Genomic DNA, 21,016 nt, shown 5'->3' with positions numbered 1-21,016 from the left:
TTTGGCAAGTAATTGTACAAATTCTGTATAGTTAAGATTGTGCTTAAAAACTCCATTTTACTTTAATTACACCCAAATTCTCAACATAATCACCAGTCTAATTTGACTATGGTGTAATTACATGTGGCATGAATAAAAACATATCTTTAATTAGGTTTAGATTTGACCCTTTATCTTAGTTGGATGTTACTCCTCTTTCATGGTGACAGAGAAGATATGAGAAATGAGAAAAAATATTTTCCTTAAAACAGTCCATTTGCAAAGAATTTTCCACTTTTGAGCACAGCATCTTGAGCAGTCCCAGTTCTGTATCTAAGCCAAGGCTTTTGCACCTTTGCCATGTGCCACAGCAAGCACGGCAATCCACGGAAAGCCACTGCAGACTGGAGATGTCTGACACTAAAATCGATCTAGTTCCTTACAAAGCTGTGATTTCTAATGAAGTCTCTAAGACTGGGCTGTAAGGCACCTCCAAGTCTTCAAAGAACACTAATTTAACATGTGTTCATGTCTCAGGGAGCTGCCATGAAGAATGAATTTCACAGTAAATGTCACAACTAGGAAACCGGGAAATTGCCACACGGATAACAAGCACCAGTAATGGTGCCAGGTACAGAACAAAGGCTTTAACACAGCAAATTAAACAAAATTCCTGCCAAAAGGTTTCTTATTTCAAAGACAACGAGATGCAATTATTCCTGTGGTGCTTTACTGAAAAAGTCATGTTTCAGGAGACATCCAGAGAAACATGAGATGTGCACTGAGAAAGAGAAAATAGAAGAACAGAACTGCAGGATGGGGGAGGCAGGCAAGGAGTAAACAGAGGTGAGTAAAGGATTTAGAAGATTTTAGAAAATAGACCAAGGTGAACAAGGGAAACCAGAACCAGCATCAGAAGATCAACAGGAGGCAGATATAGGTCTGAATATTCAATCATCTAAAAGCATCTGCCTGTGTATTTCTTCCACATGGCCTGGTCACAAGTTGTGGAACTTGGAAAACTCCATGGCAAACAACTTCCAAGGCATGCTAATCACTACCTAATTCACCATGCTGCCTGAAAAGTCCCTTTCTCTATTCCTCTCCCCACCCCAGCCTTTCTGCTCCCTCAGGGGCATCAAACAAGAATTCTCACTGCTGCTGCATGAGCCCTTACTCTGAAGAATCTCTGGTGCACCAGTCTGGAATGGTCCATGCAGTTCTGAATGACAGAACATTTTAAATACTGTGAGTTTAGGGCAAAGTCACATCTACTCCTAATGTAGATGTGTGATCTACACAGCCAATAGTCTCTGGCTAGGGACATCAAGACCACCTTATTGGACACTTGCAAAAAATCTCAAGGAATCTGTATTTGAAAACCTGTATTTCAGTGTTTTCAGAGAAAAATTACAAAAGAGAATGTGTATCCTTCAGCGCACATTGACTCTCACATAGTGATTTCAAAGAAGTCAGATTTTTGTCTAATATGGCCACTATCTCCCACTGCAGCAATTGAAAACAGTTCCCTGTCCACACTGAGTCTCATCTCTTACTGTCCTAGTCCAGCTACAGATAAAGCACACTGAGCACAGCTCAGCTCTCACAATAACATTCCAGGTTAACTGCAGTGTGTACCAAACAATGGGAATCCCCAGCCCTGCCCAGCGTGCCTCTGCCTATTGCTGCACAAGGTGGACCTCTTCTGGTGAAGAGCTTGTGCTCCAAAACACCTGGTTCCACTAGCCTTGGCTCAGCAGAAGCCTACAGCACTACCCAGCTTCTTCTAAAAGTAAATAAAGCCTGAGGCAGGGGTAAGGGGAGCACAAAGCAGAGAGAATCAGAGCCCATGTGAGAGTCCTTACCTCAAACAGCGTCAGGCTTTCATCGCTCAAGATGATTCTGGGAGGTGCAACAACTGAAGTTAAAAAACAAGTTATAAAACACCTAGCAACCAGAACATCAAACATAGGTATGGGAGGCATCCCTGCTCTCTGAAGGAGTGACACATTCACATGTCCACAGAGGCTGCTTCTCAGGCAGAAGCATAACATGGCTAAGGGAGCGGGTTACACCCTCTTTGCACTGTGAAGCTGTGTTTTAGGGAAGGCATTCCCTTCCAGGCATCAACATCCCACAGCTAGAAACAGGCTTTATAAAGTAAGGCCAAATATTACCAACAGCACTCACATAAGTAAAATGGCAACTCTGCATTGGCAAGGTGGCTTCTTACAAAGTCTCTCAAAATGCCAACTGTGGAAAAAGGAGAGAAAGGTTTGCTAAATTACATTTGGTTCTTCAAATGTTGGGCAAGAAGACTAACTTGTAACAGCAGAAATGTCTTCTAGAAGGTATGGAGATTGCCTTTTACTCCAAAGTACACAACTGCTCTCACAAATTTCTTGTAGAAAAAACAAACAAATCACTTTGATGTGCTGGTTCCTTGGAAAAATCTAAGGATGCCTACAAAATTCTCAAAAAACTTTGTGCAGGTAACCATGGCTGACAGCTGAGAATAAGAGGATCTCCAGTACTAACAGTAAGAGCTACTTGGTGCATGGTCTGATTGCCTTTTGTGAACTGACAGAACCATAAATGTACATCCTCTCTTAGTAGAGTTGAAGTTCATTTTTTTAACTCCTTCCTGCTTTTTGCGGTAGATTTTGGCTTGGGGAAGGGGGTGAAAGACGTTTTACACACTAAGTCAGAGGAAGTCTCCAAATGCATCCCAGTAACACATCATTTAGACACAAACAGGGGGATAGCAAGTGGGACAGCTTCCTGTCTACACAAGGACAAGTATTTTGCCATCTCCACCAGTAGCCCTTAGCTAACTTAACCAGCCCAAGGTCCCTTCTTAGTCCATTCAGGGCCCTACAATGACAGTGTAACTACCTTCTGCTGCTTCCTCAGAGCAGCTTTACTTTGCCAGGCAGCACTGTGACCTGTTCAGACACACTCTCATTGCGTGATTGGCTGGTCTTACCAGTCTCAGTGGGATGGAAGCAGCCTTGCAGAACGTGACGGTCTGGAAAATGAACTCTCACCACCACCTGAAGCAAAGACAATGCCCATCAGGACAGTGGTTCATCACTGCTCTGTAACATCTGTCCTTGGCTTAGAACCTGCAAGTTTTTATTTGTTGGTTTTCTTTAGCGGGGAGATCTGAGGTATTTACAGGGACAGAAGTGCAACCTGGCTAACAGTGCTGTGCAGCTCCTCAGGGAACAATGGCTCTCTGCCTTTCAGAGGGGGCACAAGAGCTCAATATGTGATGTAAAATGCAGCAGCACTTGCTCAGAGAGTAGGAGCTCCCTGTGCTAAATGATGCACCAACAGCAAAGACAGACCCTCATGGACAGGTGCAGACAGCTCACTGGCATCCCAATGCGTCCACAGCAGTAGGAATCCTCCTGACGTACCCCTCACCTTTGCACCTCCAGCTTGGTCAGAAAGCCCCTCACTAGGAAACTGCACAGGGATCAGAGTTGGAGAGTAAAATAAACCCAACCTGTAACATTGAATCATTTCACTTTCAATGAGTTTCTAACAAAATGTCTACAGAGAGCAGGCAGGAAGGCTCAGTGATACAGACTGATGTGTGCAAAACAGAAAGGTTTTGAGACATCTGGAACAGAACAGAAGCAACTCTACTGCCTGTCACTCAACCAGTGACATTACCATATTACAGTACAGCTGTTTTCACATGGCACTCCTGTTATGCAAGTCCCAGAAACAGTTAATAGGGATGGGAATTTGAAAAGTCTCACAACTGAATCCCAAGGTACTCAATCCCTGAGTCTGGGATAGCTAGAGGAAGTGGAAAATGAACAAATATACCTTGGGGTAACGCTCCAACTTCTCCTTCTGCTGAGACTCCCTCAAGGACTTTGTCATCAGTGGAGCTTCTTCCAGGCGTTTCCTACAGACATGGGAAGAAGGCAAGTTGTCTGTAATTTTACAATGTATTTTTACTTTATTAAGCTAGCACAAGATCCAAGCAGGGCTGATGAGAACTGATCAACTGTTTAATGCATCTCTCACAGCATTTTCCCTACCTCCTGAAACTACTGAGCATCAGCAACAATACTATATAAAATTACTTTTATTGTACAAGTTCATGACAGCAGATGCAAAAAAAGATTCTAAGAGGACAGGAAAGTCTGCTAAGACTACTCAAGAAGAGGTGGACTTATTAATCCAATAAACCAGAGACTAGGGTTGACATTATTACTCCACAGGGGCAGAAGAGCTACTGAACTTGAAAAACAATGCCAGCACAAAAAATTAATAAGTATTAATTAGCAACAAGGAAAAAAAATGAAAAGTTTCAGATCATTCAAGAACTGGCATTGTAGACGTCTATTAAAATAAGTAGTGGGTACAAAATAAAAGTCTACTTGTATTTAAGAGGAAACAATAAATGTAAGAAAATAATTACGTATTTTCCCATAAGCAAAGAAACTAGCTCCGACCCAAGAGATCCTATGCTCAGCTTCAGTACATTTTCTTTGTATCCAAGTAACTGATGTGTAACTTGCCCTTATTTTTATCCCTGGCTGTAAGGGGAAAGCATCAGCAAATTTGGAAATTGGGTCTTTTTGGGGGGCCTGTATTCCAGTAATCCTCAACCAAATGACTCTACATTTGTACCACTAAATACTCCAGACCCACAAACAGCAGAGCAATTTTCAGGCCATATTCTGTGTACTCAGTGGCCTGTGGGAAAAAAATCAACTCTAAGTAAAAAGTTCAATTTGGACTTGGCTATAGCATAAAAGAGACTGCTTCACAGTCCTGGAGAGTTATTGCAATGTTTAAAGGAATGCTTTGACCCACTTCAAACTAAATACATTCATGAAATTAATTTCTTCAAGAAACATGCACACAGCAAAACGGTGCTGTGACAGGAAGGGCAGTTTATCTTCATCTGAGTTTTTACTGAACTGAAGTCTGATGAAGTAAAATCATGAATATTTGAAAGCCAGCTACCTGAACAGTGCGTGTGTGTGTGTGTGTGTGTGTGTATGCCTCTTCCAAACATTCTCAGGTCTTGCTTGTGGCTAAGTTGGTCTTTCTGATAAGGTCTAATAAAAGGCTAATTCAGTTACTTAGAAGATAAGGTGTTTCTTACAAGCTCTGCTGATCACTGTCACTATGCTCAACAACAGGACACTCACAGCAGAAAGGGAACTTGCCTCTCATTCTGCAGCTGTGCCAAACGTTTCCGTACATCATCCACTGTGACTTCAAAGAATTCATCAGGAAGCTCTTCTGGGCCATCAGAAAGTTGTTCCAGTAGGTCTAGGTGACATATAAGGGGCTCACGTTCTACAAGCTACAGAAAAAAATGAGCTCAAATTACTTTTAAATGCATTGCTCTGCTTATCTTATAAGGTTCCTGAAAAAGAGTAACAGGACAGTATTTACAAACTGTCTTTTGACCTGTTCGGCTCTCTGAACTAAACCACTGCAGGGTTTCGTTGCACACCTTTTGAAGTTTTATCCTGGTTTCTCATGTGCAGAAAGATCCCTTAAACAGTAAACCTCTTGTTTTGCACTTACAAAGTGAGAGATCAGCCTTTGCTGCAACCAGAGCACACAGACGCAGGAGAGCAGTTCTCCCTGGACACCAGCTGCAACAAAGGTACTTAAAGCATTTACTGGCCAGCTGCCCTACACAGCAGAGCTGCGAGCAGGCACTCCAGGCTGCACTCCTTCTCACCTGGCCAGCAGGGCACAGAAAGCCTGGCTGCCTGCTCCCCCAGCTCCAGAGCCCAGAGCTGGGTGTCATGATGGCAAACCTTCCAGCACAACTGGGCCTAGCCTACAGCTGTGGTTGCAGTTATGAAACAACCAAAACAAAACAAGCCAATACCCACAATCCCCTAAAAAGCCCAAACTGGAGCCCCAACCACTGAGATCAAGAGCATTTGCCATCTCTGCAGGCAGCAGGACTTTAATGGATCCCTCCCCAGGAAAGGTTATGTGCTGGCTACTCTCTCTTTTGCCCAAAGCAGCAGCTGTGCCTGTGTGAATACAAACCACGACCAGAGCCAAGCAATCGAGAGGCAGTTACATCTCCTGGATCTCAAACAAGTCAAACTTCCTAAATTCCGAAACTGTTTAAAGGAACAAAGCTTGCAAACAGAGAACAGCATACTGAAGGCTACAGGAGATGCAGGGAGGACACAGCTCATGGCTGAAGAGGCTCAGAGGAACAAAAATTTTGGTAGTTAATGCAGCATTTCTTCCTAGTCAGCTGCCAGCTTAACAATGCCACAGGCTCTGTGAATGAACCCACAGCCCATTTCTTCTCCCCTCATTCTCTCATACACTCTTTCCAATCCTAATTAACACCCAGATGTCCTCCATCCACTCACCCCTCCCCCAGGCACTGGCCACTTGGGAACAGGAGTCTTCTCAATTGTCTAAAGCACAACACAAATTACAAGGCAATGTTCACTCTACTTGTGGGCACTAAAGGGTAATTTGAGAAATTAAAAGATGGAGGTTGTGTGGGTGGGACCTTTGGCTACTTTTAGAAAGTTGAGCAGGGTCAGCCCTAACGAGCGGGTACAGGAGCCTGGCTGCAGCTTTCCCCAGGCCCGGGTGGGGTGGGAGTGCCAGTGCTGCAGGAAGGACCCCAAGTGCCCAGGACCATCTGCTGGGAAGCAGGTTGCACCGTGATCCAACCACTGATGCTCCAGTGAGGGCACATCTATGTCAGAGGCCAGAGGAGAATTAATCAGGCCTCCCCAAGAACCCAGTGTATTTTCATCTCCTCAAGCAGGCTTGAGTTTCATTTCATTCTAAACATGTAGTGAAAATAGATGTTTTCTGAACAAGCCCAAACCCAAAAGACTGAGGAGGTATATCCTATGGCGTGTTGTGAAGGGTGCAAGGATACGATGGAGAGAACTCCAAAGTATCCAAACTCTGCATTAGCAAATCCTAAAGTTACCATTTAGTATTGGCGCTAACAAGGACTTTCGTTAATCCCAACAGCAGTGGGATTCCAAAGGGAAAGAGTCAGCCCCCATCCAAATTACAGTGACAGTTAATGGATCTGCCAAGGCATTGGGAACCCAAGATGGCACAAGGCAGACATATATTCCAGTCCTAAGTGTTCCCTCCTCTTCCTTGTTGTGGGCTCCAACAATCCTAAAGTGCGGACAGAATCCAAAAATTAACTTCTCACAATGATTATGAAAGAGACTCCAGGAATACTAACCCACTTCCCAGCCCACTGCACACGCAGTGTTTTCCGCAATTGTGATAAAAAATAACCATCTCCTGTAACAATAAATGGCCGGATGTTCTACTTTCCATTATGTAAACCGGAGGAAAGCAAGCTGTGCATTTTGGTGTCCTACTTCTTCCAGGAGCCAAAGATGCTATGCTAAGGTTTGCCATCTTCCTTCTTCAAAGTCTATTCTTCCACCAAGGCTGAAATGTCAGGCACTTTTCCCCATGAGGCTGAAGCTGTATGTTCACAGCAGCATCTACTTAAGTGCAGCCTATGTGACAAAGCCAGGTGTCAGGAAGAATGCACTCTGGGGTCACCATCCTGCTCCCAGGGAAGCAGGTAAGCTGAGGAAAACTCTTATGATTTAAGTGAAATAGGGGTCATTGTGCTTTCCACAGCAGCAAGCTCTCCCCAGAGACCCACTTCCTCCCCACCACCTCTGGGAGCTCCAATCTCATGCTGAATCTGGTTTAAAGTTACCTTCTAATAATTAACATTCTGACATCAAAGTCAGCTTGCAGCTGTCTGTAAACCATCTTTAGCCCAAGAAACGAAGGGATGCCGGCACAGATTTTATCCAGCCTCTCTTCAGCTTCAAAAACCACACACAGGCAAAGCATTAATGAGAAGATTCTTTTACAAAAATGGACCTTTGATGTTTAAAAATAATTTGTTTTGTTTTGGGTTTTTTTTCCTCGGGACTGAAAAAGGACAAAAAGCAGATGCCATGTGGCTAGCCTTACTTGGCTGTTGCTGCTGGGAGGAGAGTGGAAGATGGCAGGAGTGGAGGAGGGAACAAAATGTAATCAATCAGCAGCAAAAGTACCAGAGATCAAAGGGCTTGAAAGCAGCCGTCAAAATCACATGCTGTTTAACACAAGGACACAACTCCCCCAACAGAATCTGCAGCTGCTTCCCAAGCTGCTCTCAGAGTGGAAGGCGGCTGGCTCCAGAAGTGGTTTGAACTGGACTGCGACTCCGCGAGAACGACATGGCTCGGTGTGAGTCCGTCAGCCACCAGCACTCAGCCATGCCCAGGAGCTCAGCGGAATGATGGAGCTCTGCCTCTCCCACCAGGGCACACACAAGTGTGGGCAACAAGACTGCTGAAGGGGAGCACCACAAACCCTCGCACTTCTTCTCTCTTCCCAGACACAGCACAAACTCCTCCTTTCCAAACCCCTCATAGACAAGAGTGCAACTGAAGCAAGCAACACATGAGACTGGACAAATCACCCAGCCTACTGTTTAATTCTCCATGTTAAGGGTCTGCTCCAAAAGGTTAAATAATACTGATTAGACAGACCCAAACACGCTTCTAATACACTCAAATATTCACCGCTGCAGGTTGGCATGGCCTCTTTCTGCTACTTGTGCAGTTCACAGCTGCTCCAGAGTCCTTCCACGGTCTGGCTTCTGCTCCTCAACAATTCAGAACTCATCAAAAATAGGCTGCAACCACAGAGAAGTCAACTAAGGTAGAGTCTCTACATCAACGTGAAAGCATCCACAGTCTTGCTAAATTCCTCCTGGACTAAGCTCCCTTTGAAGCTCCCCAGGCATCCTTTCTTTCTACTTATAGCTTTCTATTGTTCAATCCTGGCTGGATCAGACCAGCGGAGATTCAAACCTCCAACTCTAGGAGGTACCAAAGAGTCAGAAACAACAAAGGGGATCTGTGACACGAAAGCTGGCCAGTGATGAGCCAAAGGAGCAAGAAAAGAGCTGCTCACTGAGAATCCAGAATGGGAAACTCTCAGTGCATAATAACAAGGAGTAAATTATTAATTAAATGGCTCCTGTACTTCATGCTACGCTACTTGCCAGACATACCCAACCTTCCTGAAGGCATTCAATTCCATACAGCTGGCCTGCACAAAACACACTTCAATGTCATTCCCAGGTGACTCTGGGATGGCATCACAGCACTTTTCAGCCATCAGTTCTGGTATCTCAACATGGGCTCAAGCACTTTTCAGTTTTAACAAACACAGCTTTATTTCAGAGACCCAACAATGGTGAGATGTGCAATCTGTCCCTCTGGGAGATAGTTAGAGACAGGAAGACTACTTCAGAGGCAAGATATTTTAGATTAAGACAAAAACTACTTCTATAAGCAAGGAGAAGGACAAAAGGAAAAGGATGGAAGGTTTCTGCTTCATCTGCAATACAAAGAAAATTAAGTCACAGGGTCAGGTAACAAAGTGGCCATTTGTTCATGAAATCTGTGGCACTGAGGTGCAGGATCTTCTGGACTGTGATTTAAGGCAGCTGTGTTGTCTCTATTGCCTAACTCTGGACAGCAAATTCTTAAACTCAAATCCTTCCTACTTCCTTTCTGAACTCAGACAGAACTGTGTGTCATTAAGGCACCTAATTCTGTGACACAGGGAAAAAAGTCCTAAATCTGGAAACATCTTTTTCCTCATGGGAGTGCAGCCTCAGGCAAGGCAGGATATAAAAAAAGCCCTCGTTGCCCAAACTGCAAATACATTTTCCCTTACCTGTTCTTGCTCCTTTCGCAGTTCTTGGCTGTTCTTAGACTTCTTTGGCTTAGAAGGACCGCCAGGGCTCGAAAAAGTTGTTGGCAGCTTTGAAGATGGTACAGCTACAGGAGAGTCCCCCAGACGCTCTCCCTCTCCAAAAAAAGGGCCAAGCGGGTCAGGCTCAGGCTCTGGGAAATGCTGCAGCTCCTCCAAGCTAGCATGAGAATCTTTAATCGAGTCTTGCTTGTGTGTGCAGCTGTTTAAAGATACAGCCACATCCCTGTGCTCCAAGTCCTTTGGAAATGTGTTTTCTTGAGGTAGTGGCACATCCATTGCTTCTTCCATGGAGCCTTGCCTCACTGTTGGCTCATTACAAGGCACCGTGGCACCCTCCCCACCAGATGAACGGCATTTCTTCATGACAACTCTTGAAGAAGACACCAAAAGGAATAAAAATAAAATCATAATCCTAGGACTGCTGCCCTCTCTATTCTTAATGTTTCCATGACACAAAGACAACATCTGACTCAAATACACCCTGATTTAATAACTTTCTTCTTCCAGGTCCTTACAGAGAACAAGCTCCAATTACTGTGAAGTGTGGGGTAGAGGGCCAGGGGGTTGTGCAGAATAACAGAACAGGGACCCACTCCTCTGCAAGAAAACTGCCTTCTAGAGAAAATCAGTAGGCAGTTGGAAAGCACAGCCTTCTAATCACTCCTGCCTTCTGTATATACCACAAAGAGCTGGTCAGGAGATCACAGAAAGGTTGTCCCTGTCCCAAACTCACCCCCCAACAGCCACCAGGGCCTGCAGCAGCTGGGAGTTAAGTGCCTGAGATCCAGAGCAGGGAAGAAGGAAGTGGCAGCTGATTGCCCTCTCTGAGAGACTTTTAACTTTGAATTGTCTGTTCCACTCAAAGGAGGAAGAAAAAAAAATAAATAAAAAAAGAAACAAACAAACAAGCTCTTTTAATCTGCACATGACCGATCAGTGCCAGAATCTGCTGCTGTGCAAAGCACATCTGGGCAGCAGTTTGAGATAAACAGGCAAATGCAGTAATTTCTGAATGCCGCAATGTTTTAATTTGGCGTCTTTTCTTGTGACTTTTCTTTTTCTTTTTTTTCTTTCTTTTGGTACTTGAAACAAAATAAATTCACCATCAGAGTGGAAAGGGAAAATAAAGAGGCCAAACTTTGCTTCTCCCAACCTGATAATGGCATTGCCTCCAATCAGGCCAAGTGATTTCAGTGTTGTCCTCTCCAGGGCCTCTTTTCCTGATATCTACAACAAAACCAAAGGAGAGTAGTTACGGCCTCTGATTCCCCAGGAAAGCATGTAAAGCTCTTTACAGAAAGAAACCTGTATCTGAAGAAATACCACACAACACAAGAAACAGGTGAAGACACACTCCTGCAGTTGAAAATCAGACCTGAAATCCATCTGTATCAACTTGTACTGTTTCACCAAATTCGCAGTTTATTAAATCGTCTCAATGGAAGGTGACCTACATATATTTTCATCCCATACACACATCCAAGTGGGATCCAACTACAGCAAAGCTACTTTTATGTCAGGAGTTAAATGACAGGCAACATCTCAGGGCTGCAAGACAGACGATTTCCTTACACACACCTCCTATCTGTCTGTAATGACCTATTCCAGAATAAAGACGATCTGTCCACAGAGGTCAGTGGGAAGTAAAGGGGACAGCTAGGGAGAGCTGTCCATAATTCCATAATATCCACATACAAAATATTTAACAAAACATTAATAGCAAAAGATCAAAACAGAGAAAAGCAAATATTTATTAAAATGAAAACACTGTTTTGACTCAAGCTTTAAAAGAAGCTGGAAAGAAAAACACAAATAGGTCATTGAGCTCATTTTATGGGCTCAGAGGTCTCAACGGCACAAGGTTACGTTCCAAGAGAGCTTTTTTCCATACAGACACGTCATGCATTGAAAACACCAACATTTTTTTACTTCCCCTCTCAAGAAAGTTCAAAAGAAACACTTTCCAGGTTGGAAAGCAGAACTAAGTTTTCTTATGTTTTAGGGACATGAGACAGTTGAGAGGCCTTTGCTGCCTTACCTCATCCCGCATGTAAATACAGACTGGAGACAATTCACCATCCTGTTCCATCAGCTCCCTGCAAGAAAGAGCAAAACACTGCAGCATCTGCAGAACAGCCTGCCCCCTCCAAAACCAGCGCAGAGTAACAGTACAAAGTGAAATCAGCAGGAAACACTGTCCTCCGTTTTTCTCCAGCAATAACCACTACACAGTTCACAGGACCACTATGAGACATTAAGTAAACAATTTGCTTCAATGCATTCATGCAAAATATTGTGCCTTCAGCATCACATAATTTAAACACTTATATTTTGAGATGCAATATTACCAGAAACAAAGTTATGTCAAGGAGTTATGCAGGAAAAGAATCCCTTAAATAACAGTCAAAATCCACACAGCCACTGAAGAGTGTGGTTCTGAAGTGACTGTGCATTGCACAGTCTGTCTGCTGCTCTTAGAAAAGCTTGGAACTCCACAAACAGACATGCAATATATCCAGGCAGCAGGGAAAGACCACCTCAGGACACAGGTAGCATTTTCTGTTATGTTAACAGGGAAATCACCTTTTGCACTTTAACAACCTGCTTGCCCAGCAGAACTCTGGAGTCTGCATAACCAAACTTAGCCCAGCATGAAGTGACAAAATAAACTGAACTGAGAGGGAGTCAACCAGCCTATGAAGTGGAAAATTAAGGGAAACAGCCATCAAATTCCATGAAAATTCATCAAGGACATTTCAACTGAGACTTAAAACTCAGCTACAATGACATATAAATGAAACCAGAAGCCACTCAGGATGGAGAGAGCCATTGGAAAATTATGATACTCAATCTTTGAGTAATTCTCAAGAGCCAGAGAACATCAGTGGTTTCCAGTTGAAGCATATGAAGGACTAAATCTGTTAAGCAAAAACCACAACTGAGATGTCAGGCTTAATTGTAGCAGTCTATATGCCATCCTGATCAAATGGTTAAAAGCTTGCAACAGCACAGCGGTATGGGACAAGGCGAGTCACAATGAAACCCAGAGGTAGAGTAAATCCAAACAGAACAAACTATAAAACCAGTCCTGAGGGTCAGGTCTATTTTAGGAAAGACAGCAGCTGAGAACTGCTTCCAGACCAGTTGCAACATATTCCAGGGAGTTCATAGTACCAAGACTGCAAGACCACTATTTCAGAACACTTCTCCCAGTCACCACAACAAATCCCATTGTGCAGAAAGCAACAGACACACCACAGCATCCAAAATACTATATTCAAGTTTCAGATTATGAAACACAGTTAACTTCAAGGTGAACAACCAAACCAACACTACAATAGGTTTGCCTCCATTTGTGATTCTGCAATTAGTTATTCTCTTTCAGGAACAAAACACACTATACAATGCTCTGCAGGAATCAAGAGATTAAGTTGCTCATACAAAAGAACATTGTCTTGTGATATAAGACCCAGGCTCCAACCTCCCTCGCTCCTCTGGCAGCAGTACCCGAGGAAATTCCCAAGGCCAATGCCTGATGATGAAAGGCAGAAAAAAAAAATCTTGTCTCAATTGGAGAATTGGAACAAAAGATCACCATTAGCACACCATAGCAGGTTACTGCACTCAGACTTCTCCAGACAATCCAGGAAAGATACTCATTCCCACCTTATTTTCAATAGGATTTGCTTCCAATTAAGGTTAGCTGCATCCCTGGAGGAATCCTCAATAACAGTGCACAAAAGATAAAAGGACTGATGAGACACAGAGACACAGTACAGAATCACAGAAAAGGCAGACAGAACAGGCCACGAACACAAGCCACAAGCTTGAACCTCAAGCTGCTGTCTGTCAGGAAAGCTGGATGACAACCATCTAAGAGAAAAAAGTCTTAGGTGGAATGGAACATGTCCTCACCAAAGACTAATAGAGAGGAAGCCAGTGTGAGTTATAGAAATAACCTAGTTTCATTCACTTTTCCAAAAACTGCTTTCCACTTCAATCCAAGAAATTCTTTGAAGAGTTTTCTAAAAATGTGTGGAAAATATCTGAACCAAATGAATGACCGGTGTAGAAGAAGAAGCAGTGAAGCAGTGAAGAATTATAATGATTATCAAAGATGTCTCTGAGTCTCTGAATTGCAACTGCTCTATGGAGAACAGCCCATAAAGCTGCTGAAGTTGAAAGCAGGCAAGAGTGGAAGATAGAAATGCAGGATTCTTGCTCACAGGGCAGACAACAGTGTGCTTTCAACCAGCCTCTGCAGCACAGACTCCACACAAAGATCCCCAGAGACTTATTTCTGTCTAACTCTTGGAAGCAGCAGGCTCCTCCTCCAGCTGCTGCTAATCCATTACATGCACCCACTGAGGCAAGCACACACATCAAACATACTGTCCTCTCTTTGATGTGCTGCTCTTCAGAAGGGGAACGGCAAGCAGATTAGATTCCTTCATGTAGTGATCTGACAGGGCCTGTAAACATCTTGTGCAAGGACTGCCGCACGCTGAGAGGAGGAGCAGCCCTACAATAGCTTCCAGACCTTCTTCAGACCCAATTAGCCAAGATGGATGCTGGAAACCCAGGGGAAATTCCAGTGGATTTAGAATACTTCCCCTCACGCACTTAGAGCGGCCAAGCATTCCAGGAAAACGTCTCCAGTTGGAGAGCCCAAGGAAGGATTTCAGCAAACATCAACAACTAGCTGACTAGTTAGTCAACAGAATCAAAACACATTGAACAGTAACTCAGCCCATTAAATCCATACAGATGCCTGTAGATTCAGCTTGTTCTGTGACTAAACCACACACAGCACCTTTGCTGCTTGTTGAACTTAATCAAGATTGTAAAGTCCATCCAAACATCTGAAGTCAGCTTCCAGAGGCCAGAAAAGAGCAGCTGTGTTCTGAAGTTATGAATGCTTAGCACACTGCCGCAGTTAGAAGCTTAAGAAGAGCAACATGTATATGAGCTAGTAGTATTACAATGACCTGTAACCAATAAAACCACTTCAAAAGAGCAAAATTATATGAAAAGCTCAAAATTTAAACCAAAGAAACAATCAACTAATATGTGACAAAGCCACACAAAGGTTATTTGTCACTGTCAGTAACTACCACCTTCCACCAGTCTAGCAGTCCCCAAACTGCAACAGGCACTCCTCTCCTCACAGAGGATGTAGTAAGGGACAAGAGGGGGCTTAAAACCCTCAGGAAAATGATACCTGTGGTTTTTTCCTACCTCTTTCCTCAATTAAAAGAAAAATAGTTCTTTTATCTCTAGCATTTACATGCATACTGTTCCTTTACTTATGAATAAATGTCACATTGTAGACATGGTCCATGATTAAAAACAGAACGGCTGTCACAGCTTCAAGGCTTCCTCTTCCAAACCATGAAAAATAGAAAAGAAGTGCCTCTCTCCGAGAAGTTTATTAGCTTGCCATTTCAAAACAATACAGCCTTCTAAAATCAAAACTAAAGACAAGAGGTAGCACTCAACGTAGACTAGACTAAAACAAGATTTCTAACCCATGTACATGTTCAATAAATACAGAACCAGAAATTCTTCCATTTAAACAGGATCTAATCAGTCTTTTGAAGATTCCACATAAACCTGCTGAGAGCTCCAGATTTCCTTGAAAAATCTGCACAACAGCAAGCCTCAAAAGCAACAGCAACCCATGTGAAAGAATCCCCTGCACTACAGGGAGCTGCAGCACAGAAATAGTGGGGATGGAGATCATCCAGGCTTGACACACACATCTCTAGCAGCAATCTGACTTCAAAGAGATTTGTATAAAAGGAAGGTGGTGCAACATATCCCAGTATCTTCACAGCTTCAGCAGTTTGTTACCAGTTTATGCCCTGAATCAGGAGTGGTACTCCTGGATTAAAAAACAATAATAAAACTATGGATTGTCAAATACGAAAGAGCAAGGAAAATGCAAACATCTCTGTTATAGGAGAAATCACAATCAAATAAATGTAAATTCTACAAATTTGAAGGATTTAGCTGGGTCACTGTAACAAGTAATTAGTGGCATGCAGAAATCAAAACAAGTATTTTCTCACTGCATTTCTCACCTGATCTTTGCAAAATGGTTGAGAAGTTCCCACAAGGTCTGTTGACAGAGGAAGGTGTCTTGCAAGCGGGAGCCATCATCTAGTTGTAATGCTATCCGAACCTATAAGAACACCACAATTAATTCATCTGAAAATTGAATGAAAACTTATTTTTCTTCACAACTTTTTAAAATATTTTGGTGTTTCTTTTTCATCAATGCAGGCATTCTGGCCTGGATTCCTGTTCGTTGGGAAGAATGGCTCCTGAGTGTGGGGAAGGCCATCCTGGAATACTAACCAGCCTTCATGGGCCCCTCTCCCCTGCCCTATCTTGAACTGCAACATATTCAGAAAAATGCCAATGCAAACATCCCAAATAATGTGCCATCATGAGCAACAGAGGTGTTCTGCTTTATACCAGGTGAAACTTTACAGTAAGGGTCTTCACAGCTGCATAAAACAAATTCCAATAACCCAGACATGCCTGATGCAGCTGCACCATCTAAAAACACCAACACAGAGCTGGTCTACTCCAGCGTCATTCTGCAGAACAACTTCCATGGGACAAAACTGCTCACTTGCATATCCACACACAGAAGCAATTAACACATTCCCATCCATCCCTGCTTTACTGAAGACCTAAACAACCGTTAGCAGTCTGAAGGAATGACATTTGTAACTTGCAACTCACTAATGCTTCCTAACCACCACATTTTGACATACAATTTAAGAGTGAAGTAACAAAAAAATCTCAACAATAATTCTGGTCATTAAATTATCGAGTTCTTGAACACCTGCAAAAAAAGACAAGAGCCAGCTAGCTGCAGATTTTAACAGATCTTTTCCAACCTGGAATGTGAACATCCACGTATATTATAAGGCACCACACAGTCTTTAGAGAATTGCTTCCGTACTGCTCCCCCACAAAAACAAAAACAAAAACAAAAACAAAAAAAAAAAAAAAAAAAAACAAAACCAAAAAAAAAACAAAAAAAAAAAACACCAAACAAAAAAAACAAAACCACCAAGACATTTCTAAAGTGAACACATGCTGGGGTCAGTCCTGAAGAAGTTAAAATTCCTGACCGTCCCAAGGGAAAAGTTTAGCAGCTAATCAAGAGGTAGACAGGTATCTATTATCTAGATAATATTCTGCAGAGCACTTTAGGTGTTATCTTAACCTTTTAGAGAATATTCAGCCTTTTCCAGAATGTCTAACTCTCAAGTTTTCCCAATTAGCTCACTTGTCTAAAGAAAAATCACACAAAGTCCTGCAGCCACTAGATACAACCTGGTTTCTCCAGTCAACTTTAGTTTGCAGAAGTCCACAAAAACTGGCCTTATTCCAAAGCCTGAGAAGGACATTAGGCCAAGATAGCCAAAGCCACTTTCTTTCATTCTGTGTTTTCATGTGTCCTTACTAATACTCTCAGTGCAGCCTCTCACCAAGTGCAAGGTGTGTGTGCAAGCATGAGGGCAGGAGCTACAGAGAGGTGGGAAAGTTCCAGTAATTCACTGTGATTTCCATGGAGGAATACATTTGTCATCTGCCTTGGCTCCCACCAGTCCTCACAGGACTACAAATGCTGATCTGCTGGAGACAGGAATTTTTCTGCATAAAGGAAACAGTGGCATCATCAATAATGAGCTGACAGTACAGTGTCATTACATCCCACCACTAACACAATCTCCCGGTTTCTCCTATATGGGAGACAAGCTTTAGATTATTCTCAGCTACAGCAGAGCGATGACAGCTGACATCACCATTCTGTAGGAATCCAGGCCAGAAATTCAGACTATCAGTTGCATCAGTTTTTGGGCAACAGTTCAAAGACAAACATGTCACGAAAGTCCTGTTCGCTCCATTGAAAAGTCGCTTCGAAAACCCCAGGTGCTACTTAGTATTCCAACAACCAGTGCCAATTATCGTCTAAGTTTACAAACATTTAAAAAAGAGGCTGACAGCTTTAACACCAGAGCTGTACTGATGGTGCTCCTGCATCACCCACTATCACAAAGGGAATTTGTTCCATTTTTCACTAAAGAACTGTCTTACAGGAAACAGTATTTTCCACAAGCACAGGCAAATCCAAAAGCTTTCTATTTTTAAAACATCAGATTTGCTGACCAAACTCACGATTTACCAAAACCTGTATTCTGTCTCTAGGGTAACTGCTGTCACTAAAGGAAAGCACACCTACTTCCACACACATAATCTTAATAGAACATACAGTAATAAAAGACAGAGAATGAAATTCATCTCAATATTACTGCAGCCAGCTGGCATGACTGAGTCTGCATCTGAACTGCCACTACATCCCAGTCACACTCATCTGGCTGTTACGGAATTCCCTATTTTTTAACACATACTCCCTGTGGGAGGGAATTCTTTTTAGTCAGTTGTTCTGTACAAAGTCTTTTCTTACACTGTGAAATTCTCCCAAGTAAAATCTGCTCAAGTTTGTGGGGCAGGGATTCTTTAGGCTCCACTCTTTACATGCACATTTGCTGCATCTTCTCACCTTCATGACAGAGCAACCAGCACTCCCAGGGCAGCCTCACTTCTGTATATTGTGCTGTTGAACTGCAACTAAATAGTAACAGCTTATACTTCTTTTAGCTCTTCTCTTTTGTGATCTAATGCAACACTTCCACACTATAACCCTCTCCTAACAGTGAACAAGTCCTTCTTGCCTTTTCTCGCAATATAATTCAGGGGAAAAAAATAAAATCATTGTTTTCCTTCAGTACCTCCCAAACTGGATGCAAATGTCAGACAGTCATCACTGCACCATTTCAAAAGAAAGACTTTTCTCTGGAAGAAACCTCCATTCCACCACAACATTTCACTGAAAATTTTAAGCAGATGCTACTGTTTTGTGGTATTTTTTAAAGTAAAGACACTATTTCAAGCACAAATGTCCTTCTACCCCCAAATCAGAAAAAAGGCATGAGTGCCAAAGCTAAGAACATGGAAGTTTTACAGAGAAAAGTATGAACATCAGGGACCTCCAAAACTACGTTACAAAGTGAACTAAAGAAGAGACTCCAAAGCCTTTTCACACCACAAAGTTCACTGATCAGTTTCTCTCAGATTAACTGCCTATAACAAACACCACTAACACTGCTTGGCTGACAGACATTAAGAGATCAGCAGCAACAGACCTGAAACTTCCATGAAAATGGAGAAACTTCCTATGAGGAAGTTAACAAATAACAGGATGACTTAGCGACAGTCAAATTTCCATTGCCAGGCTACTTAAGTAAGACCACACATCATTTTTACACCACGAAAAGTTCACACTCAGTAACACCTATGCATCGCTTGAAAAGTTAGGCCTATGGCCACAGGAGTATGTACAGAAGATTTTTACACTCCTAAAAGTGGCCATAATTTCTAGAGAAAACACTGTCCAAAAGTCCTTTGCAAATAATAATACATAGGGACATTTGGCCACTGATGAACACAGAACATGTCACTGAAGACTCTAAAGCTGTGTAAACACACCATGAACACCAATGCTGGGAAAGCAGCAAAACAAGATTCTGTAAGAATCTGAGATTTACTCAAAATCCAGAGCTGGACAACAGCAACTGAAACAGAAATTAGGAAAGGGAAGTGAATTAGTCGTCACTGATGTTTAACATCTTAGCTATCCATGACCACTAGTTTCTCTCCTCTAGCACAGCGGGTATCCCATGCTCATGCAGACTCTAAGCAAAGACTTTCAGTTACCTAATTACTATTTTCGAAAGCACTGCAACCAGTCTTCAGCCGGCCTCTTGGTCATTAGATCTGATGAGATCCTATCAGCACAACTGGTAACTGAACAAAACAGGTCACATTGTGTAAATGAACATACCGTGGTTCCAGCTCCTGCTCTGCTGGAGACTGGCACCATCTCCAGTTTGGCATTGTTGGGCAGCCTAGCAAATCTCCACTGCAAAGACAGGTCCAACACATTCCTCTGAAACCTGAAGGAGAACACAGCCTATGATCAATACAAAGTCCAGGTATTGGGCAAGAGAATTCCCAGAAGGAATTCAACAAAATCAACAAAAGCTATTCTGCACACCAAAGGAGCTGCAGTTCATAGAAGTCACAGAGAAGGGACTCAAATCTATGTTCTTCCTTTAAAGGTTTTAAAAAGATAAACAGCAACCAACTACGTAGCCAAGCCTCGTTAAATACCAATGTACTTCCAATGCACTTTTTTTTTTTTTTTTTTTTTTTTTTTTTTTGTGTGTGTGCTACTCAGACAAACGAGTTGCAATGAAGACACCACAAAAGCGGAGGGTCAAACCCCCAGGTAAGAGGGGAGACGGGCGCTGCTGATCTGTGCTCTGGATGAGGTGCACGCGTGGGTGTCCCGTGGCAGCGGCATGGGGCCTCGCCGTGTGTCCCGGCACCGAAAGATGCGTGGCACAGGGAAAGCGGGGCGAGCCGCCCTGGGCAGAGCTCAGTGTGCGTCCCGGCCCCTCGCACTCCCACCGCCCGCCGCGGGCTCCGCCGGGCCCCGGCCGAGCCGCGGACTCCGGCAGCGCCGGGCCCGGCGCGGAGAGCGGCCGCGGGCGGGGCCTCTCGCACGGCCGGGGCAGCCGGAGCCGGCCCGGCCCCGCGGCGACACTCACTTCAGGCCGTACTCGCCAGGGCTGCCACCCTGCTTCCTGCAGACCTCCTCGAGGACCTGCGGAGAGAACAGAGGCGTCACGGCCTGCCTGCTGCCCTGCCACCGCCTTCCCCGCAGCCCCCTCGCCCCGCGGACCCACCTGGAGCAGGACCGTGCCGGGCCCCACCCGCACCGTGACCCGCCGCCCGCTGGGCGCCAGCACCGACACCGCGGCGCCGCCCCCGCCCGCCGCCGCCATCTTCCCCTGCCGTGCCAGCCCTGCGCGGCCGGGGCGGAGCCGGCCCGGGGCCGTCCCGCTGCCGGCCCGCCCCGCCGCGCCCCGACCGCACCGGAGGGGAGGAGGACGGGGGCGCTGGCCCGGCCCGGCCCGGCCCGGCCCGGCGGCTGCGGGAGCGAGCGGTGGCGGACGGTCCCGGCCTGGCGGAGCCGGCCCGCGGCGGGACGGGCCGGCGGCTCTGCGGGCGGAGCGGAGCGGAGCGGGGCGGTTCGCCCGGGGCGCGAGGGGGGCTGGCGGCGGCCCCTGGACACGGCGCACGGTGGGCGGCCCGGGCG

General features: G+C 44.3%; 1 protein-coding gene across 1 annotated transcript in view; it reads right to left on the bottom strand.

Moving 5' to 3' along the window:
* ASPSCR1 (ASPSCR1 tether for SLC2A4, UBX domain containing) overlaps positions 1–21,016 on the bottom strand; it is a 35,627-nt gene extending 14,611 nt beyond the window's left edge. Inside the window, exons 1-12 of the mRNA XM_074555297.1 lie at positions 20,604–21,016; positions 20,466–20,521; positions 19,697–19,808; positions 15,855–15,955; positions 11,810–11,867; positions 10,925–10,998; positions 9,733–10,141; positions 5,178–5,317; positions 3,820–3,901; positions 2,966–3,032; positions 2,170–2,232; positions 1,845–1,897 (exon numbers count right to left, since the gene is read on the bottom strand). Of these exons, the coding sequence (XP_074411398.1) occupies positions 1,845–1,897; positions 2,170–2,232; positions 2,966–3,032; positions 3,820–3,901; positions 5,178–5,317; positions 9,733–10,141; positions 10,925–10,998; positions 11,810–11,867; positions 15,855–15,955; positions 19,697–19,808; positions 20,466–20,521; positions 20,604–20,702 (1,314 nt within the window). The 5' untranslated portion in view covers positions 20,703–21,016. The remainder of the gene's footprint in view (positions 1–1,844; positions 1,898–2,169; positions 2,233–2,965; positions 3,033–3,819; positions 3,902–5,177; positions 5,318–9,732; positions 10,142–10,924; positions 10,999–11,809; positions 11,868–15,854; positions 15,956–19,696; positions 19,809–20,465; positions 20,522–20,603) is intronic.

The sequence above is a fragment of the Zonotrichia albicollis genome, chromosome 19 (assembly GCF_047830755.1).
Source record: "Zonotrichia albicollis isolate bZonAlb1 chromosome 19, bZonAlb1.hap1, whole genome shotgun sequence".
NCBI lineage: Eukaryota > Metazoa > Chordata > Aves > Passeriformes > Passerellidae > Zonotrichia > Zonotrichia albicollis.
Note: the sequence above shows the minus strand (reverse complement) of the source record. Positions and strands in the feature narration are given on the sequence as shown.